The sequence below is a fragment of the Mesoplodon mirus genome (genome assembly GCF_964341445.2).
Source record: "Mesoplodon mirus genome assembly, chromosome: 19".
Lineage (NCBI taxonomy): Eukaryota > Metazoa > Chordata > Mammalia > Artiodactyla > Ziphiidae > Mesoplodon > Mesoplodon mirus.
In genome coordinates this window covers 56,517,720-56,540,628 of record NC_138995.1, presented here as the reverse complement: position 1 = coordinate 56,540,628, position 22,909 = coordinate 56,517,720, and the positions used below count along the sequence as shown (strand labels likewise).

Here is a 22,909-nt window from a genome sequence, read left to right as displayed (position 1 = left end):
TAGACGCGGGAGAAACCCTCGGGCTTCAGTGGTGACCCCATGGTGTGGTGTGTGTATGTGTGCAAGTACACACGTGATTTAGACAACACCTTGGGAAGAAGACTACATCACAGTGATACTAAGAATAATGATAGCTTTGGTGGATCAAACACTCATGAGCTTAGAGACCCCATTAAATCCTTTCAACAAACCCTAAGAACCTGGAAAAGTGATCTCCCTTTTACAGAGTCAGAAACCAAGGCTCTGAGCAATTGCATCACCCACCCAAGTAACCAGGCTGGTAATCCCAGGGCCCTCCACCAATGCACAACTATGCTCAACGCTTCTGTTAGTCTGACCACGTATCCGCTTCTACCCAGAACCCCGTCTGACTTGAACACAGTTTATTGCTCACCTATCAGGTATCCTGCCCCGAAGATTTGTCCCTTCACTGCTTCTCATCTTGAGCGGGTGCAGGGGAGGGGAAGTATAACCCTCATTTTCCAGGCTACAAAACTAAGGCTCAGAGAGCAGTTGCTGGCACAGAGCCACACAGCCAGGAAGCGGGTGAGCTGCAATTTGAGCCCTGATTTGGGGGCCTGTGCTCTTAAATGCCATGCCTTGGTGGGCGTGCCACCCAACGGACCCCTGTCCTGCCCCTCCTGTGTCCATTGGCCCCAGTCCCTTCCCCTTGTCCCACCACTGCTGCCTCCAGATTTCCCCAGCTGGCCAGTCTCCCCAGCTGGCCCCATGCCCAGCCCTGGTCCGTCCCCTTGGCACTCTGCCCAGGTTGGGACGTGCAGCTGGAACCCTGCCACCCTTCCTCTGTGTTCCAGTAGAGAACGGGGGTGGAGCCAGGCTGGGAGGCCCCAGGGTAAGGCCTGGGAATGGGGACTAGGGCTTGGTGCCCCCCCCAACCAGGAGAGGGAGAAGCCCACCTCTTCCCTGTCCTGAAGAACTTGCCACCCGAGAGCAAAGGCATGGAGAAGCGGGGACACCCTTCCCCACATTCAGGGCTGCTCCTGGGCCTCTCTCTCCTGATACTCAGCTGGGTACTGGGGGTCTTGCAAAAAGTGTAGAGGATTTGGGCGGGGGCTTAGGTTGATACATGCAGGGACTCCTCTTGGCATTGCCCCAAGGTGGCCTGAGAGGGTTTGGGTTTGAGAAGGGACTTGGGGTGGGGGTCGGTGGGAGTCTCTCTACCCCTGACTCTGCTCATCCCTAAGGACATGATAATCCAGTGGGGTGCCTGTGCCCAAAGCCCTGTGTCCTCTGGGAACCCTGTGACCAGAGGGGCATCCGGGGCCGAATGCCCATCAGGGACTTCCCAAGAATCACCCTTGCCTGGAGTGGGATGGCAAGGATGGAAGAAGGGAAGGGGGTAAGGGAGTATGGGGGGCCCACCCACCATCACCCTGACCCTCTTTGGCACTAGCGCCATCCTAGGGGTGCAGGAGAGGATGAAGCGTGGCCGGGATCTGGGTGCGAGTTATGAGTGCGTGGTGCGTGGGCTCAGATGACACCACAGGAGAGGGCTGGCCTTGGATGGGGAGTGGGGAGCGCCCCAGCTCAGCCAAGAGGGGCCCCCACCTAGCCAGGAAGGGGTGCTGGGAGGGGCTAGGCCAGGGCTGGCCTAGAAGGGGTGGGATAGAGTTCCCTGGCAGGCCCAGAGCCAGAGACTAGAATAGAATTGGGGGGTGTATAAGTGGGGGGAGTGAAAACATGGGGGTGTGGAAGGATCCAATCAGACCTGCGAAGCCAGGGAGGAGGGAAGGGGGTGAGGCTTCCTGGACGCCTCAGATTGGACAGGAGAAACCAAGGGCGTGGGATTTTTTCCGGGGTCCCATGAAAACATGGCCAGATAGGACCCCCTGGCAGTGGACCCAGAGCACGAGTTCCCTGTGCTGCCCCAGCAAACCTGCACCTGCTGGGAAGGGAACACAGAGACCCACCACCTGTCCAGGATGACCCCAGCTGGGCACTGCGGCAGGGGGCGCTTCCCACAGCTTGCACTGAATCAGGCACAGCACCCGCTCTGGAGTCTTCCCCAAATAAGGCTTGGGTGCCCCTTCCCACTGTCACAGGGACTGGGTGGGAGTGGAGGAGGCTAGACTTTGGGAAGTGGGTCAGGCTGTTTTCTTGTTCTTAAAGGGGGTGACCCTACCTTCCAAAAGGCCCCCGGGAAGGGTCCCAAGGTGGCTTCTGAAAGGTGGCCATCTCTGCCTATTTCTAGACAACTCAAGGTTTGGGAGACGGTCAGGGAGGGTCCAGTTAAGGAGGATCTCTCTTCTCTTGAACTCAGAAGCTGACTCCGCATTCCAAGGGACTCCCTATATATGGGAAGGCTCAATTTGGGGATACCCCGGATCCCCTAGGACCCTAGGGGTCTGGTGTCAAATAACAACCTCAATTCTGGGGGCTCGGAGGCCAGAAGGGTCAGTATGTGGAGGGAGAATGCCTCCCGCAGAAGCCTGGGAACTGCTGAAACGCAACCACCCCCGATTCCGTGGGGACCCCGAGTTTCACCCCCAGTCAGGAGGGGAAGCGAACCCGGAACAGCAGGAAATCTGGGATCACGACCCCGATGTCGCTCCTGGCTAGAGGGGCGTGGCAGCCTGGACTTGGGGAAATGCCCCCACCCCTGCAGTCCCCTAGGGTGGAGGTTGCGGCGGGGATGTGTCTCCAACCGCGCGCCCGAGTGGCCCTAGGCTTGCACCCGCGCCTTCCCCACCCGGCTCAGGGGTCGCTGGAAGAGGAGCCCCCCCAATTCTTATCATTCCTGCCCCCAAAGCCCAGTACCTTGCGCGCTGTAGCCCCAGCGCCATGACTCGCCAGTCGCCGCTCCGGAGCCCTTCGAGGCCCCTAGCCCCCTCCCCTGCCCTGCGAGCCCCCTCCCCAGCTCCTCCCCCCGCCGAGCGGTTGGCTGCGCAGCGCCCGGCCCGCAGCTCTGGTTGGTTGACCGGTCTGTCACTTCCATGAAAGAGGCGGGACAAGAGACGAAGACTTGGAATGCTGGGGGGGGCGCGGGGGGGGGAGAGAGAGAGAGAGAGGGGTGTGTGTGTGTGTGTGTGTGTGTGTGTGTGTGTCGAGGGGGCGGGTGCAGTGGAATACACCCCCCCCAGCCACACTCCTTGCCGCGGACTTCTCAGCAGTGTCGCCAGCACAGTGCAAGCAAGGTCGGCTGGCCGCGCCTTCTGGCCCAGTATCTCCCGCCAAGTTCCAACACCAGTACACTTCTGAACCCACCTAGTTCATTCCAGCCCCCACCCTCTAACTCGCACCCCCGGCTCACTCCTCCATTTCCTACCCCCGGGTGGGCCCCTCCGACCTCCAATCCCACCCCCTCCAGTGGCCCAGCCCCGCCTCCTGAGTCGCCCAGCTCCGCCTCCTCCCTTTCCCTATCCACTGAGTCCTCCGCTTTTCCTCTCCGCCCCCAACTCCCGACCGCACCCCAGTTCTACAATCCCTCCCCCCTCTGTACCCCATCGTTCCCTCTCAGTCCCCAGCCCCTTCCTTCCACCTTCACCCCTCCATCCCGTGCCCAATCCCTCTGCTCCCCACTCCTCCGGTCTGGCACCCTCTGTACCCCAGCCCCACCTCCTTGCCTCTCTAACTCCGTTTTCAGGTTCTCACTGGTGAGTGATCAAGTTTATGTCAAGTAAATATGTAAAACTCAATCACACCCACTTTTCAAAAGAGCGGAGAAATGATCTTTCTACCAGTGAAGTAAGAAGGGAGAGGCACAAGGTCACCAAGGAGTGGTGAAAGTGTTACAATTGGATAAGGAACAGGGTGTGTGTGTGTGTGTGTGTATGTGTGTGTTGGTGGTGGTTGGGTTCTAATCCATAGCAGACCAATATTCAGGATGCAGCTTTGGGCAGGGAAGAGGACACTATAGCAGAAGTCTGTGGTTTTTGCCCACCCTAGTGTCCCACTCAGTTTTCTTTTGGGGAACCACTTCTCTCCCCTTTCAGTCTATTTAATTTGAATAGGGCTGGCCATAACCCTCCCCTCACCAGCTCCAGGGACTAGACCTAGCCAGTTTATTCTGTTTTCCTGGTCACAGTGATTGGTTCAGGGAAGGCATGTGACCTAATCTAGCCCAGTGAGAACCAACTCTGAGACATTCGCTGCAACTATCACAGAAGAGGTTCTCTTTCTACTGGAGTTGCCAAGATGGTGGGATGTGAGCCTGGAGCTCATGGGGCTCTGTTACCATGAAAGAAGAGGCTTTATGCTGAATGTCAATGCAGAGGAAAGCAGAAATGAAAGTTTGTGAAAGACGGTCCTAACACTAGCACCTAGGTGCCTGGATCCAGCCATACCTGAAGTCCATTTTAATCTTAGAACCGTTATGGGTTTTTTGGTTGTTGCTGTTGCTGTTAGATATTGTTTTATTCATTTACTTTGTGCTTAGATTAGTTGATTTCAGCTGCTTACCCCCAAAAGAATCTTAGATTAGTTGATTTCAGCTGCTTACCCCCAAAAGAATCTTGATAAACTGAGAGAATATCTCCTGAGCCTCAGTACAGAGATATGTGAATGAGAGGTCAAAATTAGGAAGGGCTGCAGGAGAAGCAGGTCCTATCCGAGGAAGCAGAGGCTATCTGAGTCATAGCAGATAGCCAATATGAGGATTTACGGTGCCCAAGGAAAACTGACATTTGTTAAACAAACATTAAAGCAGGACTAAAACTTATATACACAGATGTGCCAGGCATCTATGATCTAGGTTAGTGTTAAACTTCACTTGATGGTTCCTGGCAGCAAAGGTGATATGGGAAATGTGTTTTTCGAAACGGTTTCCAATTTTTGCTAAAAGGATATGTTCTTGTTTGGGGCTTCCCTGGTGGCGCAGTGGTTAAGAATCCGCCTGCCAATGCAGGGGACACAGGTACAAGCCCTGGTCCGGGAAGATTCCACATGCCGCGGAGCAACTAAGCTCAACTATTGAGCCTGCGCTCTACAGCCCATGAGCCAAAACTACTGAGCCCGCACGCTTAGAGCCTGTACTCCGCAACAAGAGAAGCCACCACAATGAGAAGCCCACGCACCGCAACAGAGAGTAGTCCCTGCTCGCTGAAACTAGAGAAAGCCTGTGCACAACAACGAAGACCCAACACAGCCAAAACTAAATAAATAAATTAATTTTTTAAAAAGGGGGGATATGTTCTTGTTTTTCTGGAGAGACAAGTTTTATTCCTGGAGCTGAAGCTTAGGGGAAAGCTTTTTGTTATTAAAATGCAGAGTGATCCGAGCCACCAGGAACTATGGGAGCTCGGTGCAGGCACCTCACCCAGCCTGTGGGGGGGGGGCGGTTGTCAAGAAGTTTTCCTAAGGAGGAGACCTCTGAACAGACTTGAAGGATGAATAAGAGTGAAGAAGGTAAAGAGAGGGCTTCCCTGGTGGCACAGTGGTTAAGAATCCGCCGCCAATGCAAGGGATACGGGTTTAAGCCCTCATCTGGGAAGATCCCACATGCCATGGAGCAACTAAGCCCGTGCACCACAACTACTGAGCCTGTGAGCTACAACTACTGAAGCCTGTACTCCTATAGCCCGTGCTCTGCAACAAGAGAAGCCACCGCAATGAGAAGCCCGCTCATCGCCAATAAGAGTAGCCCCCGCTGGCGGCAACTAGAGAAAGCCCGCGCAATGAAGACCCAACACAGCCAAAAATAAATAAATTTATTAAAAAAGAGAGAGCGGGGAGAGAGAAAAGTATTCTGGGCAGAGGGAAGAGAATGCAATGGCTTGGAGGCAAAAAAAGAGCTTGGGACCTTGAGATATTTGAAAGGTACCTGTGGCTACAACGTGGAGTGTAAAGAGAGGAGGTGGGCAGTGATGGTGGAATGGTGCATGCAGGTGAGATCAAACCAGATCTGAAAGCCATGAAAGAAGTTTGGGCAATATCCTGGGAGCACTGGGGAGCCATGGCAGAGTTTTGAGCAGGACAGGAACACAATATGTGCCTTAAAAAGATTCCTCTGGTTGCTATGTGGAGAGTGGATAACAGAGGTGAGACTGAAGGTCAGAGAACAGGAAGGAGGCTGGTGTGCAGATCTGGGTGTAAAAAAAGAGATGCCTGGGCCAGAGAAGGGGCAATGGGGGTAAAGGAGAGGAGACAGATTGAAAAGATATTGAGGTTCACCCATACATCAACATATTAACATACTGATATGGATAAACAAACTGTGGTACACCCATACAATGAATAGTACTCAGTAAGAAAAAAGAATGAACTATTGATACACATACAACACAGATGAATCTCAAAATCATTATGCAGAATGAAAGAAGACAGACACAAAAGAGAATTACTATGTGATTTCAATTCCATGAAGTTCCAGAATGGGCAAGGCTAATCTACGGTGGGAAAAAAAAGTGCAAATGTCCTGAGGTGGAATTTGCCTGGTAAGTTCAGGGATCAGCAAGGAGACCAGTGTGGCTAGAGCAGAGGGATGGATGGGAAGATTGGGAGATGAGATCAGAGAGATGATGTGGGGACAGTGGACAGTGGTGTGGGAAGATCATGCAGGATAAGTTTTTTTTAGGTTATGTGTTGGCTTTCACTCTGAGGGAGACAGAAACTTAGAAGACATTTGAGCAGGAAAATGACATCTGAGTTACGTCTGAATGAAGTCCTCTTTCCCCACAGGTTGGAAAGAACTGGAAGCTCTCTCATTTACAAAACAAACCACCCAAACAAGATTTATTTTGCTCATGAATCTGCAATCTGGGCAGGGCTCAGTGGGGACAACTTATCTCTGCTCCACTTGGCATTAGCTGGGGCAGCTTAAAGACTGTCGGCAGGAATGATCTGATGCTTCCTCAGTCACATGCCTGGTGGTTGATGCTGCCTGTCAGCTGAGAGCTCACCTGGGGGCTGTGGCTGGAACATCTACATGTGACCTTTCCATGTAGCTGCTTGGGCTTCCTCACATCATGGCAGCCAAGCCCCAAGGGAGAGTGAGAGTGAGTGAGGAGACAGGCAGAAGCTGTGTCTCCTTTATGACCTAGCCCTGGGAGTCATGCAGTGTCACTTCTTTTCATCAAGGCAATCACAAAGTCCTGCCCGGTGGAGGGAAATAGACTCTACTTCTTTTTTTTAAAGTTAATTAATTAGGCTGCACCGGGTGTTAGTTGTGGCACACGGGATCTTCATGCAGGATCTAATGCATGCAGGATCTAATTCCCTGACCAGGGATCGAACCCGGGCCCCCTGCATTGGAAACATGGAGTCTTAACCACTGGACCACCAGGGAAGTCCCCAGACTCTACTTCTTGATGGGAAAGGTCAAGCTTCCACAGGAAGAGCATGTGGAACTGGAAATATTACTGTGGCCATTTTGGAGAAATATCTGCCACACCCTTTATAGAACATCTTGGAGCTCTGCTATGAGCAGCACCGTGGAGGTAGAGTCTTAGGCTTTGGGATAGTGGAGAAAAAAATGCTTGATTTATTGACAGGGAAATAGGGTTCAGCAACAAAACCCCAGAACCAGGCACACACCCAATCTGACAAGTCAGCATCTCTGGCTACTGTTTTCTGTACATCTGCTCAGATATTTTAGTTGCTGATGTTCACCTCTGTAAGACTCACCCTCCCTACTGCGCAAGACTGGGGGGAATTGCTCCTAACCTCTCTATTGCTGCCTCTTGTGATCTGATTTTCTCTCTCCTCTCCCTTCCCCTGGCTCTGACTCCTCATAGTATGGGTTTATAAAGCTCAGCTGGCATTCCTGGAACATTGCCAGGGGCAGAAAATCCCTCCAGACTCAAGCCAAGGCCAACCTGGAATCAGATGATGGACGTAAGTAGGGCGAGGGTTCTGTGCCCAGTGCTGTTCTGCTTTGACTGGAACATCATGACAGCCCCACTAGGTGGGCTCCATTATTTTCCTATAGTTTAGTGGTTTCAATATATCGTTCTAGAGACAGCCTTTTGGCTCCATCACTTGCCAGCTGTGTGACCTTGAGCATGTTATTTAACTTCTCTGTGGCTCAGAGAGTAATTTCTGAAAATTGCATTTAATAAAAAAATAATATACCCTGTGGTAGATTGGATTATTGTTTCCAAATCTCCACTCCCCTGCCAGCCAAGGGGCTCCATCCTGGAGGGTGCACAGACAAGGCTCAGACAGTCATGGTCACTACCCACATGTCCACATGCATACATGTCCATGTGCATTTTGATGTCACACACATAGGTGTCATGTCACAGGCTGCCATTAACACACAAGTCAGTAGCAACACGTGGATTCTGACAAATAGACGTGTCAGTACATACCATGGTCAAGGTATATGTCTTGGCCTTAAGCATGCCTTGATGTGAGCCTGCTTGTCGATGTTAGCACGTGGATGCATGTTGTTGCACACACAGATAGTGACACATATCTGGGTTCTGTAAATAAGGGCACTTGTCATCAATAAAACATGTGAAACACACACACGACTATAATCACACACATGTAAAAGTCTCTTGCATGTCATGGTTCCCTATGCAGATGCTGATGTGTATGTTGGTGTACATGCAGGTACCTGTCCCGCATCTGCACTGTGGCCGGAGTCCCCTGCTCGCGTGCTCAGCGCTTTGGCGCCCCCTGCAGGAGAATCTGTCGCCCGACTCTGGGAGGTCAGGAGGCCCCTCCCAGCGCCCTGAGTCCCCCACCTCACTGGCACATCCCTCCTTCAGGGTTCAGTGAGCAAGACTCAGTAGCTGGGGCAGTCCCGGGAGATGTATGTAAATCTGTAGGGCTTCTGGTATTTGGCAGCCAGGGCCAGGGAACCCAGATTCTTGCAATGTACTGTGCAGCCCAGACCAGGAGGGGTTTCCTGGGTTCCTGCCCGAGTTCGTAGGTGCAGGAAGAATCTGTTAAGGATCATCTTAGGCTACAGCGGCTCCAATTTTACATATAAACAGCAAAAATTTTACACTATTTTAATATACTCTGAATTTTCCAGGAAAGCAACTACATGTGAATCAAGGGAAGATCATACCCTGTTTGGGGCAAAAGTTGGTATTAGGAGTGCTCACCATGTCAGAGAATCATATCATTGACATTCTCCCTCTTTAGGGTATTTGAATCCCAGACAATCTAGCTGGTCACTCTGTTTTGGTTTCTCGCTTAATAGACATATGAATGTTTTTTATTTAGCCTTTATTTCAAAATGTCAAATATAAAGATAAAAATTTGACTGAATCTTGTCTTCTTCACCTTAAATCTAAACTTATAATTCATCAAAAGCAAGAACATCTGACCCTGTAGTGTCTGAGAACACTGACCTAATGGAACACTTCATATTTAATCACAGATTACAGGCTCACCATCAGTCATCCAAAATTCCAAGATGCAAATAGCTCTGAAAAGGAGAGATTGTTGTCAGCAACAATTTACTTGACAGCAAAACCTGACCCGACCCGGGCCATTTTGGTAATCTATATTTATCCCACTGTGGTGGGATAAACAGCCCACATTTCACTGCGGAAATATTGATCTGTTTGATTCCAGGAGCCACCCTGAACTTAGCTGGGCTGACCTCATATATGCCATATACACAAACCACCTTTCTAAAAACCAAACACATGCTTCATTCCTAAACACACATGTCTAGTAAAGGATTGTAGAGTGTATTTTTCTTTTGTTTCTTTTCTAAACTACAGATAACGTATTGCAATAATTTTAAGTTAGAGATTATATGTACAAATAAGTTATGCTGTGAATGAATTTTGTTTCCTGGTAGTAAAAGGAATACTATAAAAATCTATTATTTTTAAAGGGGGTACTGGATTGAATAGATTTAAGATATATTACATTATATTATATTATTTTATATTATATTACTAAGCCAGTGATTCCCAAGTATGGTCTGCACACCCTGGGAGTCTCTGAGATCCTTTCATGAGCTCCACAAGGTCAAAACTATTCTCATAAGAATACTAAGATGTTATTGGCTTTCCTCTTCTTCCTACTATAAGGTAAAGTTTTCCAGAAGCTATGTGATGTCTGATGATATCATTGCTCTGATATTAACATGTAATGGATTTATCATTGCTACTTTTCAATGAATAAATAAATCTTTAAAAATTATCAGTTTAAATTTATATAAGGTAAATACGAATAACTACCCTGTGGTGTACTGGTGCCAGCCCTTACTGGCTTGGGAGAGTGAATTGTTAAATTTAGGATCATGTGTACCAGTTGTTAAAACTTTGATAGCATGAAATGGGTCATGGTGAAGTATTTACACCATAGAAACGTTATATCATGGATTTTTTTCAGAAGGCTGGTTGAACAGTACACCATATTGTATATTACCCACACAAGCAAAGACTCTCTGGGGGTCCTCAACATTTTTTAAGAGTATAAAGACGCTCTGAGACCAAAGCATATGAGAACAAGTCGTCTACCTAAACTAAAAAACAATGAATCCGTAACCTAAGCCTGACGCGCCCCCTGGTGGATGTGATGATATACACACTCAAACATACATACCTAAAAAGTGTGTGCGTGTGTGTTTGTGAAGAAATAGCTACAGGTAAAGGTCACATTGATTACATATTTTTAGTGTCTTGATTTTACATAATAAGAACACCTGCAATTTAGTGAAATATTATGTGCCAAGGAATGTTACAAGATTTCACATCATATCATTTAATCCTCACATCTATCCTATAAGGTAAATATTATTACCTCGCTTTGGTTTCCAGATCCATTGAGAGTAAGTGGCCGACATAATGCCTCATCACCTCACCTTTGAATTTTTTTTTTTTTTTTTTGCGGTACGTGGGCCTCTCACTGTTGTGGCCTCTCCCGTTGCGGAGCACAGGCTCTGGACGCGCAGGCTCAGCGGCCATGGCTCACAGGCCCAGCTGCACCGCGGCATGTGGGATCTTCCCAGACCGGGGCACGAACCCGTGTCCCTTGCATGTGCAGGCGGACTCTCAACCACTGCGCCACCAGGGAAGCCCACCTTTGAATATTTTGTGCGTAATTACTGCAAACAAGGGCCCCTTTTCCTACATAACTACCTTCAATATCAGGAAATTCACATGATACATCACTACCTTTTAAGCCTCAGACTGCATTCAGGTTTCACAAATTGTCCCCCTTTATAACAACAGGGCCCAAGTCAGAACCACCCACTACATTTAATTGTCATGTCTTATTTGACTTTCATGGTCTTCACCCTTTTGAAGCTTGCAGGCCAATTATTATTTATTTTATTATTATTATTTTATTTTTTGGCTGCACTGTGCAGGATGTGGGATCTTAGTTCCAGGACCAGGAATCAATCCCACGTCCCCTGAAGTGGAAACACGGAGTCATAACCACCGGACCACCAGGGAAGTCCCAGGCCAGTTATTTTGTAGAACACCCCTCGATTTGGGTTTGTCTGATGTTTTCTCATCATTCACTACAGGATATACACCTCTGGTAGGAATGCCGCAGAAGGGATTCAGTCTTCTTATTGCATCCGTTCCAGTGACACCTGATTATGATTTGTCTCATTATCCATGAAATTAACTTTGATCACTTTTTAATAATTTGAGCCTATTAATACCTCTCACTTTACTTCACAGTGATATCACTGGGGAAAGGTGGGGAGGAGGGATAAATTAGGAGTCTGGGATTAACATATGCACACTACTAACTATAAAATAAATAACCAACAAAGACCTACTGTATACTATAGGGAACTCTACTCAATATTCCTTTTTTTTAAGATTTTTTTTGATGTGGACCATTTTTAAAGTCTTTATTGAATTTGTTACTATTTTATATTTGTTTCTATTTTATGTTTTGGTTTTTTGGCCTTGAGGCATGTGGGATCTCAGCTCCTCGACCAGGGATCGAACCCTCACCCTCTGCACTGGAAGGCAAAGTCTTAACCACTGGACCAGGGAAGTCCCTCAGTATTCTGTAATAACCTATATGGGAAAAGAATCTGGGGACTTCCCTGGTGGCACAGTGGATAAGACTCCATGCTCCCAATGCAGGGGGACCGGGTTCCATCCCTGGTCAGGGAACTAGATCCCACATGCATGCCGCAATTAAGAGTTTGCATGCCACAACTAAGGAGCCCGCCTGCCACAACTAAGGAGCCCTGGAGCTGCAACTAAGGAGCCCACCACAACTAAGACCCAGTGCAACCAAATAAATAAATAAATAAATATTTTTTAAAAAAAGAAAGAAAAGAATCTGAAAAAGAATGGATATAAGTATATGTATAACTGAATCAGTTTGCCGTACGCCTGAAACAAACACAATATTCTAAATCAGCTATACTCCAATATAAAATAAAATTTAAATTAAAAAAATACAAAGATTAAAAAATGATATTACTTTCATACATTGGTGTGGAATGTCTATGCAAATTAAGTTCTTTCTTAAAAAGTCCTCTGTGTAAATCCAGGAGTAAAGACAGACAATTGTTACTTTATCTTCCATAGACAATACCACATAATACTCCCCTGAGGAAGATACTTACCAAATATTGTAAAATAGATCATACTCCTGGATGGGAAGAATTTCTTTTTAAAATGCTGCACTAGACGTAGAGAATGGACTTGAAGACACGGGGAGGGGGAAGGGTAAGCTGGGACGAAGTGAGAGAGTGGCATGGACATATATACACTACCAAATGTAAAATAGAGAGCTAGTGGGAAGCGGCTGCATCCCACAGGGAGATCAGCTCGGTGCTTTGTGACCACCTAGAGGGGTGGGATAGGGAGGGTGAGAGGGAGAGGATATGGGGATACATGTATACATATAGCTGATTCACTTTGTTACACAGCAGAAACTAACACAACAATGTAAAGCAATTATACTCCAATAAAGATGTTAAAAAAAATAAAATAAAAAAATATCACTTCCTTGACAACATAAAAATAAAATAATAAAATGCTGCAATATATAAAAACATATCTAACCAGTTTTTCATACAATTTGAAAATAAATCTGTGAATTTTGGGGAAAAAATGTTCTCAGACAGGCAGAGAAGGTAGGATTGGGAAAATAGGCAAGAATGACTTGCAATGCTAATATCAAATCAAAGCATGGTGTAAATCTATGTTAATTAAAAGCAGGGTGATGATTCCACAGGTAAACAGATGCATATGAGGTAAGCCGAAGACAAATTAAAAGCTGGTTAATTTATATTTGTGTATTTATTATGTGGTGAAGATAAAATTCAAATCAATGGAGATAAATGGAGTATTTTAAAATAGCATCTGACACGGCTACTAATTTTTTAAAAATTAGTTAGATGCCAACTTCACAGCCCTCATAAAATCATAAAGTGATAGGGGAAAGAATGGTATATAACAAAGAAAAGCCACAACATTATTAGAAAAAAATATAGACAAATAAGCTTAAACAGGTTGATAAGTAATGCCTTATAAAGGTATACAAGAGAAAGATTTACGAAGCAGATTCTATCCAAAGTAAGTATCTTCATGTTTTGTGTGTAGAACTGAAAAAATGATGAGGTCAATTGACATGTTATGAAATACTGTGGTTTTCTCTGTGAAAGAATAAAGTCAGAAATATGGATGGTTGAGGAAAGAATGCTGGGGCAGTGGATGAGAACTGAAGATGCCAGTACCAGATCTCTACTGGTTTCAAAAGACCATCCCTGGGCTTCCCTGGTGGCGCAGTGGTTGAGAGTCCGCCTGCCGATGCAGGGGACACGGGTTCGTGCCCAGGTCCGGAGCCATGGCCGCTGAGCCTGCGCGTCCGGAGCCTGTGCTCTGCAACGGGAGAGGCCACGACAGTGAGAGGCCCGCGTACCGCAAAAAAAAAGAAAAAGGTGGAAACATCACAGATGTCCACCAAATGATGAATGGATAAAAAGATGTGGTATGCCCATACAATGAAATATTATTTCTCTTAAGAAATGAAGTGCCAATACATGCTGCAGCATGGATGAACCTTGAAAACATTGTGATGAGTGAACGAAGCCAGACACAAACCACCACATCTTTCATAATTTATATGAAAACTTCAAAGTAGGTGAATACATTGAGACAGAAAGCAGATCAGTGATTTATAAGGGCTGGGAGGACAGTGGAATGGGCAGTGATTGCTTAATGAGTATGAGATTTTCCTTTTGGGGTGATGAAAATATTCTTGTGATGGTTATACAACATCTTGAATGTACAAAATGTCACCGAACTGTACAATTTACAAGGGTTAAAATAGTAAATTTTATGTTAGGTGTATTTTTCCACACACATAAAAAAGAAAAGTAAAAACATTTGAATGGGGGGGTGGTGTGTGTCCAAAGAACAGAAGGAACTGTCCACATCTCTAGTGCTGACCAATTCAATCTGTTTCTGGAATGATACTTTCTCTGAGTATCTTCACTTTATAGTGTGATTTTGATTCCCAGCTGCTCGTGCAGAGCGAAGGTTGGTGTGGTTCACCTAAATCTGAAACCCTTGATCTGTTTGGTCCCAGAAACAACTCATTCCCTTCTCACTGAGTATCAGAAGCACAACTGGCTCTAATTCTCAAGTGTCTTCCTTGACAACAAAGCCACACACACACAAAAGCTGTGAAAAGTGCTCAAGAGAAGACGTCCAAGGTGCTATCAGGATATAATGAGGTTACAGACCACATCCTCAGAGTTCAGGGACATTTCATGAGGGCAACATTTAAACTGAAAGCTGCTGCGGGGGTGGTGCGTGGGCAGTGAATAGAATGCACGTGAAGAGAGTGGGGAGAGGGTCAGACGGAAACCATCATGCATGAACCCTGGAACTTGTGGATGTGGGGGACACAGACACTGGTGCTGAGGCACAGGAAGAGGGAAGAGAGTGGTGAGGCATACAGCTGAGGACTTGGCGGTTGAGCCATGGGAGACATTTTGGGTTGTAATAAGCAGTTATAATAAGTCGGAGTCAAAGGGGAACCATGAGGAATGGGCAGGACACTTGGCATCATTGCCCTCCACTGAGGGCCTCCTTGTCTGCAGAGGCTGGGAAGATTCAGACTGCCTTTCCCACATGGCCTTGCAGCTGGGATTCTGGATGTATTTGAAGCTCTGGGCATCACAGCCATGGAGTCACGCATCACAGCCATGGAGTCACCAGGTGTTTCCCCAGCAGCAACCGTGAGTTTAGGCAATAGCTTTGAGGTGCTGAAAACCCGTTAAGCAGAAACAAGGGCATCCAGATCCTGGATCACAGCTCAAGGGTGCTGTCCTGAGTATCATTCATGGAGACACAGCCTAGAGCCTGTTCCTCCAGCCGCTCCTATGACATGTAGGCTCTTTTTTTTTTTTTTTTTTTTTTTTGCGGTACGCAGGCCTCTCACTGTTGTGGCCTCTCCTGTTGCGGAGCACAGGCTCACAGGCTCCGGATGCGCAGCCTCAGCGGCCATGGCTCACGGGCCCAGCCACTCCGCGGCATGTGGGATCCTCCCCGACCGGGGCACAAACCCGCGTCCCCTGCATCAGCAGGCGGACTCTCAACCACTGCGCCACCAGGGAAGCCCGACATGTAGGCTCTTAACTCACTATATCACGTGGAGGATCCAACCAGGGCTGGGTCAAGCCAGATCATCCATTCTTTCATCACTTGAAGTCACTTCGCAGGGAGCAGGAGTCTGTTTCTGTAATCCCAGGGATATGGCTGGTGCAAAGGGTTGATGTAGCCTCCCCATCAGCCAGCAGAGGAGGAACCTCCTGGCTCTGGGGAGCCCCAGCCCCTTCTCCTGCATACCTGACCTTCTCTCCAGACACCTGAAAGTCTACCTCATTCCTGCTTGTTTCCTGGGAGGGGCTCCCTAAGGCCAGATGGAAATAACACCCAGATACTGCCAGGAGGAAGATCCAGTCTCTTTATTCCTGGGGCAACAAGGAAGCCAGTGGGGAATCCAGTGAGAGCAGGAACTGACAGCATCGCCCTGGGTTTCACATCCAGGAGCCCAGCTCTGCCAGTCCCAAGAAGGGGCACATGGGAACGTTCACCTGGGTCTTCCCCAGGGCTGTCTATGAGCAGAGGCTGTCCTTCCTAGATGGGCTGGGCCAGGGATGTTCAGAGGCCCCCAGACTGGGGTTCAGGAGACCTGGGTTCTAGTCCAGCCTGAGTCACTGACCAGCAGTAAGACCTCGGGTCAGTGTCTTCCTTGGATTCAGGGAGCAGAATGAGAGAATAAAACAAATGGCTGTTTGAAGTCAGAAGTAGAACTTTCTCTAGCCATAAGTAGTGGCAGGTCTCGACACCAAATGATGGCTCAGTCGACACAGGCCAGGTCCCTCCCAGATCTGGGCTCTCTTGCAGAAGACAGAGCTGTCCCCAGACAGGGAAGTCCCATGGTGGGCACAGTAGGATGGGAGTCTCTGAGGGGGCTGGTGGTAGGATTGGACAGGAGTTTGTCCAAAGGCTTTTTTGATACCTTGAGAAAGGGGCCAAGGCAGGATGTGAACCCAGGGCTATCTCATCCCAAAGTCTCAACGCTGTTGAATTAGTGGCTCTTGGTATCTACAGTTCTCAGAAATGGCACTGCTCTCCCACCAGCACCCAGGCCCCCCTACCCCGTCCTGATCTCCTTTCACTCTCCTGCCCTTTAGTGGCTCAGCTCCCCTGAGACACGAGGCTCCAGGGCCTGGAGTGCAGTCTGGGCTCGTCCCTCTTCAGAGACGGGACACTAACCCTGCCCTAGAAAACATCCTTTCTCCCTCACCCTGGTTGCTGTCCAGGCATCTACTGCACTCCAGATTTAAGCAGAAGCAACCAGGCCTGGGTCTTGTCCTGCCTGGAGCCATCACAGGAAGTGAATGGAATCAAGGTAATGAGCAATGTGCCCCAACCTGTAAAACATGATGGGGCAGCTAAGTCTGTAGCACTCATCAAAGGAGGAATCCACCCTTGCCTTGAGCCTCCTCCATTCAAGATTTTGTTAACCAATAGGCTGCTGCTCTCTGGGAAAAAATAAATATTACATTATTATGTGGCTTCCAACATCCTTGAGGGCAAGTTTCAGGACACAGTGTTTAATTGTTGAAATCCATTCCCTAATCTATATATTTTCAATTAAAAAATAACATAGCTTATGACCAACTTGAGTGGTTATCTAACCTACTAAAATGTTGCAATCTGTTGTTTGGAGCTACTCAGCGGCTGCAGGAGAAAGGACACCAGAGACCAGAGGGTGATGTGGGGTTGGGAGGGGAGCATGCTGTACCCCTGCCCCCATAGGTAAAAAAAACATTTAGGACTCTGGTAATTGCACAAATATTTCTGCTATAGCAGGACCCTCCCTGGACTCCTAACTCTAGTCTCAACCTTCCTGTCCACCCTCCTCCCAGCAGATACTGGGGTATTCACAGACACAAATCTGAATACTTTCCTTCTGTGCTCGGGACCCAGCCATGGTGCCCAGTGTCCTGAGGATAAAGTCCTGAGTCCTGGGGCGTCCCTGGTGGTGCAGTGGTTAAGAATCCGCCTGCCACTGCAGGGGACACGGGTTCGAGCCCTGGTACAGGAAGATCCCACATGCTGCGGAACAACTAAGCCCGTGTGCCACAAATACTGAGCCTGCGTGCCTAGAGCCTGTGCTCCACAACAAAGAGAAGCCACTGCAATGAGAAGCCCTCTCACCTCAACAAAGAGTAGCTCCTGCTCACCGCAACTTGAGAAAGCCCCCACACAGTTAGGACGACCCAACGCAGCCAAAAATAAATAAATAAAAATAAATAAATTTATTTTTTAAAAAAAGAATGGAACTGTCAGCTTACTACCAAGGGTAGATTTGAGGTCAAGTCCCAGTGATGTTTTTTTTTTTTTTAATTTACTTATTTTATTTTTGGCTGCGTTGAGTCTTTCTTTGTTGCTGTGCGCGGACTTTAGTTGTGGAGAGCGGGGGCTACTCTTCATTGCTGTGTGTGGGCTTCTCACTGCGGTCGCTTCTCTTGTTACGGAGCACGGGCTCTAGGCGCATGGGCTTCAGTAGTTGTGGCACTCAGGCTCAGTAGTTGTGGCTCGCAGGCTCTAGAGCTCAGGCTCAGTAGTTGTGGCACACGGGCTTAGTTGCTCCACGGCACGCGGGATCTTCCCGGACCAGAGCTCGAACCCATGTCCCCCACATTGGCAGGCGGATTCTCAACCACTGCGCCACCAGGGAAGCCCCACCCCCACCTCAGTGATGCTTATGTGGCACTATGAGTCAGACATCTTCTAAGGGGTCGACCCATGAGTTAGATATGTTATAGTATCAGTCCCATTTTGCAAGTGGGGGAAACTGAAACCCAGAAAGGTTGTCACTTGCCCAAGCTCACACACTGGAATGTCACCAGAATTCAAACTCAGGCAGCCTGGCTCTGAATGAGGGCTCTGGACCACTAGGCTCTACTATCTCCCATGTGGCAGCAAGGTGATTAGCCCTCTTCTGGCCTCAGTTTACTCAACTGTGAAATGGGCTTCCCATTAGTCACCTCTTCAGTTTGCTGCAAGGGTTAAATGACATCGGGCTTAGGTCCAGGAGAAACGTTTTTTAAATGGGCCCCTTTGTTTCTTCAGTTCCTTGCAGGAGGATGGGAGAAGAGGCCTGGCCGCCTGCCTCCCATGTTAAGTCCCGGTGAGTTGTCCAACGCTCCACTGAGAGGAGAGACAAAACAAGGCAGAGATCCAGACCCTGGGTCTTCCAGAAACCACGGGGAGAAGTGCCCAAGGGCCTGTGTGCCTCTCCCCACCCCCCACTCTCGGCTGGGTGAGGGGCCCCTTGGCTTTACCACAGTCTCCCCCCTCCGGACCGGACCACACCGCATCCTGTTGGGGCCCTGCCAGAGAAGGAAGCGGAGTCTGGGTTCCCACTGGGAAGTCCCGCGGGGTGTGATGCAAGGCCTTCCCTGCCCCCCAGGCAGAGCCAGCCTGGAGTTGCTAGCCATCTCCGCGCGCCCTGCCTGCCATGACCCGCCGCTGCGCGCTGCTCGCCTGGGCCCTCCTCGGCCGTCCTCAGCCTCGGAGCGGCTCAAGAAGCCTCGGTAAGCTGCATCCCCATCGTGCCCCGCAGAGAGTGGAAGGCCCTGGCGTCCGAGCGCAACCAGCGCCTAAGACGGGCCCCGTGCGCTACGCGGTGGTGTCGCACGCAGCGGGCAGCGCCTGGGACACCCCGGCCTCTTGCCTGAAGCAGGTCCAGAACGTGCAGCACTACCACGTGCGGACGCTGGGCTGGTGCGACGTGGGCTACGAGTGAGTGAGGAGGAGAGGCAAAAGCTGGAGACGGGACTGGAGCAGAGGGAGGAGCGCGGGACCAGGAGACCGCAGGGGCCCCGTTCTAGAGCCGCCCGGCCCACACCCCGGGCACCTTACTCAACCGCGCAGCATCTTCGTTTGTCCCCAGGGTCGCCGCTTAGGGCTGGGCGTGTGCAGGCAGCGCAAGGATGCTAGGAGGAGGGGAAGCGGCTGCAGTCCAAGCTCTGCCCCCAGAGGAACGGACAGACTTTGCCAATACACAGGAAGATGTCCTGTGCACTGGATTCCCTTGGTAAAGTCCGGTGCCTCGTTAAACACCAGGCCGGGTTGCCGTCCCAGCTCCATTTACTGCTGGCTGAGCGCTGGAGCAGGCATTCACCCTCTTTCAGCTTCAGTTTCACCTTCCTCCTCTGCAAAGTCAGGGGGGTCGTGGCCCACTCCATCACTAAGCCAGCCAATACCACTTAGGACACCGCCTGGTGGTGGTGCAGTGGGAGCCCCCAAATCCATGGACTGTTGGCGCCTATTACTATGTGCCAGGCTGTGCGCCATATGCTGGGATGGGGGCACAGCCATGAACAGTGTGAATCTAGCCCAAAGGGATTTAAAGACCAGCAGGCAGCAACAGGTGAGAAACAAGCGAAGTCAACAAGATGAATTCAGATGGTGAGAGAAGCGATGGAGAAAAGGAACAGAGTGACTGACGCGGCTCCGGCATATGGGAGCCGAGAGAAGAGTGTATAAGCTGGGGGTACAGCAGAGGTAGAGGCCAGGAGGCTGAGTGAGTGGGTCATTCCTGAGGGACAAAGGTCAGGGTGGCTGGAGGTAGCCGGGAAGAGTGATATGAAGTGAGGAAGGAGTTGGCAAGGGTCAGATGGCACAGGGTCTTGTGGGCCATGGGGAGGACCTCCGTTCTACTCTAAGACAGGAGCCATGAGAGGGATGTGAGCCTGCTTGGATAAGAGCAGCTCCCTCTGGCTGCAGTGTGAACAGACTGTAGGGGGATGAGGGCAGCAACAGGGGCAGGGATTGGTTAGATCTGCCTCTGAGGCCCATGCCCACCAGCTCCCTTTCCAGGGTAATAGGCTGGGGTCCTACACACGGGCTTCTATAGCAAGAGACTCTACTGGTTCTCAAGCCTTGGTAAACACCAGAATCACCTTACTGGAAATGCAGGTTCCCAGGTCCCACGCTTAGAGACTGCTTCAGCAGGGCTGCGGTGAAGCCAGAAAACCTGATGACCTTGCTTGGAAAAATCTGGAAGCCTTCAAGGGTGTCCCCAGCTCTTCTGGCTCAAGATTTTACAATTCAAAGGCTCCAACTTCATTTTTTTTTTTCCAAGAGTCAGGCACTCCAATTCTAAGCGTTTCCCTGAAGGAATGAAGAGCAGAGCTTGGCCCCACAGCCTCTGGTCTAAATCACTTTATAGAAAAGCAAACTGAAGTCTGTTTCTCAGAGTTTAGGATTCAGAGTCTGATCCAAATGTTTGGAATCCCCCTTCCTTGTCGCATCTTGTTCGGAGCTTCAGTTTCTTCACCTGTAAAATGGGGCTCCTGACTACCCACCAGGTGGTGGGGTTTGAAGTTTAAATTAGATGCATCCATTTAGCTAATATACAGAGAGTACCAACTGCTTGTGCCAGATGCTGGGGCTGTGGAAGGACCATAACCGGCCCAGTCCTGGGGGTCAATATCACTATGGTATTTCTAGTCTCTTCAATCCAGATTCTGAGAGTCTGGCTTCCCAAGTGGCAGATTCAGGACCCAGTATTAGAGTTCCCACATTCTGTGCATCCTTGGTGACCTTGTGAGCCAGAGGACTGAGGTGACAGATATCGCATCTCCAAAACGCCAATCTTCTGGTTAATTCCAGTGTGCCAAATCAAACTCGCTCAAGCAGGACGTGTTGAATGACTGAACCTGACAGATCTGCTGCCAGGATTGGAAACCTCAAAGAGGCAGATGCTGGGGCTCCAGGGTTTGTGTCTGGTTGCAGCGCCAACCCTCGAGTCCCTGATCCTGTCGCTCAAGTGTACCCCAGCAGGGAAGAGGAAGCAGGAAGCAGGCTGGGGAGAGGGCAGAAGAGCTTCTCAGTGGAGAGTTCTGAGAAGCATTAGTGTCCAGGACGTGACCTTGGGTAAATAATCTAAGTCTGCTTCCTCAGCTTAAAGTGAGGATGACAACAGTGCCTGCCTCCGAGGACTGCATGTGAGAATTCAGCAAATCAAGAGCTCAGCCAATCCTCCAGGGAGGCAGGAGAGAGCCAGACCATGTTGGTGGGAGTCACGGAGACCTGGGTGAAAATCCTGACTCCTCACGGGGTTGAGGATGCAAAAAGGTGCATGTAGAGCTGTGCTTGACAAATGGCAATGGCCATGGTCATTGTTCTTACTGTGGAAGATTAGAGGATAGGAGGAAGGTGTTGGGGAAATCGTGTGTGAGTGACAGGGACGGGGCGGGGCGAGCAGAGGACAGGGAGGGAGTCCTCCCCCACCCCCACCAGGGAAGCCCTCTGTCACTTATCCAGACCACCCTCCCATCCCCACAGCTTCCTGATGGGAGAAGACAGGCTCCAGTATGAGGGCCGGGGCTGGAACACCTTGGGCGCCCACTCAGGTCCCACCTAGAACCCCATATCCCTCGGCATCTCCTTCATGGGTAACTACATGGGTAAGTGACTGTCCAGCCATCAGCTAGGGGGCTGACATGGAGCCTGGGGGATGGCACCACGTGGTGAGTAGTTGCTGGGAGGCTCTGCCACCTAGAAGCTCTGTGACCTCGGGCAAGTGACTCTGCTTCTCTGAGCCTTGTTTCCTCTTTTGGATAAAGACCATTTTCAACCACATGGTTTCAGTGAAGATTAGTTCATCTCTATAAAAGTTCTTAGACCAGTCCATGGCACCTAAGAAGTGCTTGATAAATGGCAGCTATTGCTGTGGCTTGGCTGGGGAGGTCTGGGGGCAGATGAGGGCAAATAAGAAGTAATCTTGACAGCTGACACTTGCTGAGGGCTTACTCTGTACATAAAATAACTCTTTTGATTATCCCACAGCCCTGTGGGCAGGTGCTGTCATTCTCCCCTTTCACAGATGAGGAAACTGAGGCACACAGAGGTTAGGTCACTGCTTGGTGGCAGCAGGCTGGGTTCTGGGCCCTACCGGCCAGCTCAGAGTACAAAATCAGAAGCACTACGCACACTCCCTCTGCCCTTCGAAGAAGCCCCAACCTGACTCCTGCCTCTACCTCCCACAGATCGAGTGCCCCTGTCCCGCACCATCAGGGCAGCCCAGAGTCTGCTGGCTTGCGGCGTGGCTCAGGGATTCTTGACTCCTAGCTACGAGGTCAAAGGACACCGGGATGTGTAGCAGACACGACCAGCTCTACGAAATCATCCAGCAATGGTCACACTACCACCGCGTGTGAGGCCCTGTCCGTCTTCTCACCCCCCCACCCCCACCCCATCAGAAACCCCACTGCCTCCCCCTCCCCCAATAAAGGCGAACCTCAAACTGTATTTCCGTGTCCCGCCATCCCCCTCCCCACCCTCTCTCTCCCCCATAAGATCCCAGTCACCCCCTACAACCTCCCAGAACTCTGATCTTGCTCAGAACCCAGAGGCCCCAACCCTGAACCAAGACCCCAGAGATCCCAGCTTGGAAGCCAAATCACAGCTCAGAACCCAGAGGCCTCAGGCCACAGCACAGGAATAGCACCAAGTCAGCTGAGATGTCA

At 49.6% G+C, this 22,909-nt stretch overlaps 2 protein-coding genes across 3 annotated transcripts in view; one reads left to right on the top strand and one right to left on the bottom strand.

The window, feature by feature from the left end:
* HIF3A (hypoxia inducible factor 3 subunit alpha) overlaps positions 1-2,818 on the bottom strand; it is a 31,725-nt gene extending 28,907 nt beyond the window's left edge. For both annotated transcript variants that reach the window (XM_082607599.1, XM_082607598.1), the window contains exon 1: positions 2,779-2,818. In XM_082607599.1, coding sequence (XP_082463725.1) covers positions 2,779-2,804 — 26 coding nt within the window. In that variant the 5' untranslated portion in view covers positions 2,805-2,818. The remainder of the gene's footprint in view (positions 1-2,778) is intronic.
* Positions 2,819-18,891: 16,073 nt separating this feature from the next.
* On the top strand, positions 18,892-22,600 carry PGLYRP1 (peptidoglycan recognition protein 1; the record flags this gene model as incomplete). The annotated part of the gene is given in 7 exon segments (XM_082606694.1): positions 18,892-18,930; positions 18,932-19,036; positions 19,039-19,175; positions 21,726-21,801; positions 21,805-21,847; positions 22,430-22,538; positions 22,540-22,600. Coding segments are annotated over 7 exon segments (570 nt in total).
* Between the last annotated feature and the right edge of the window lie 309 nt (positions 22,601-22,909).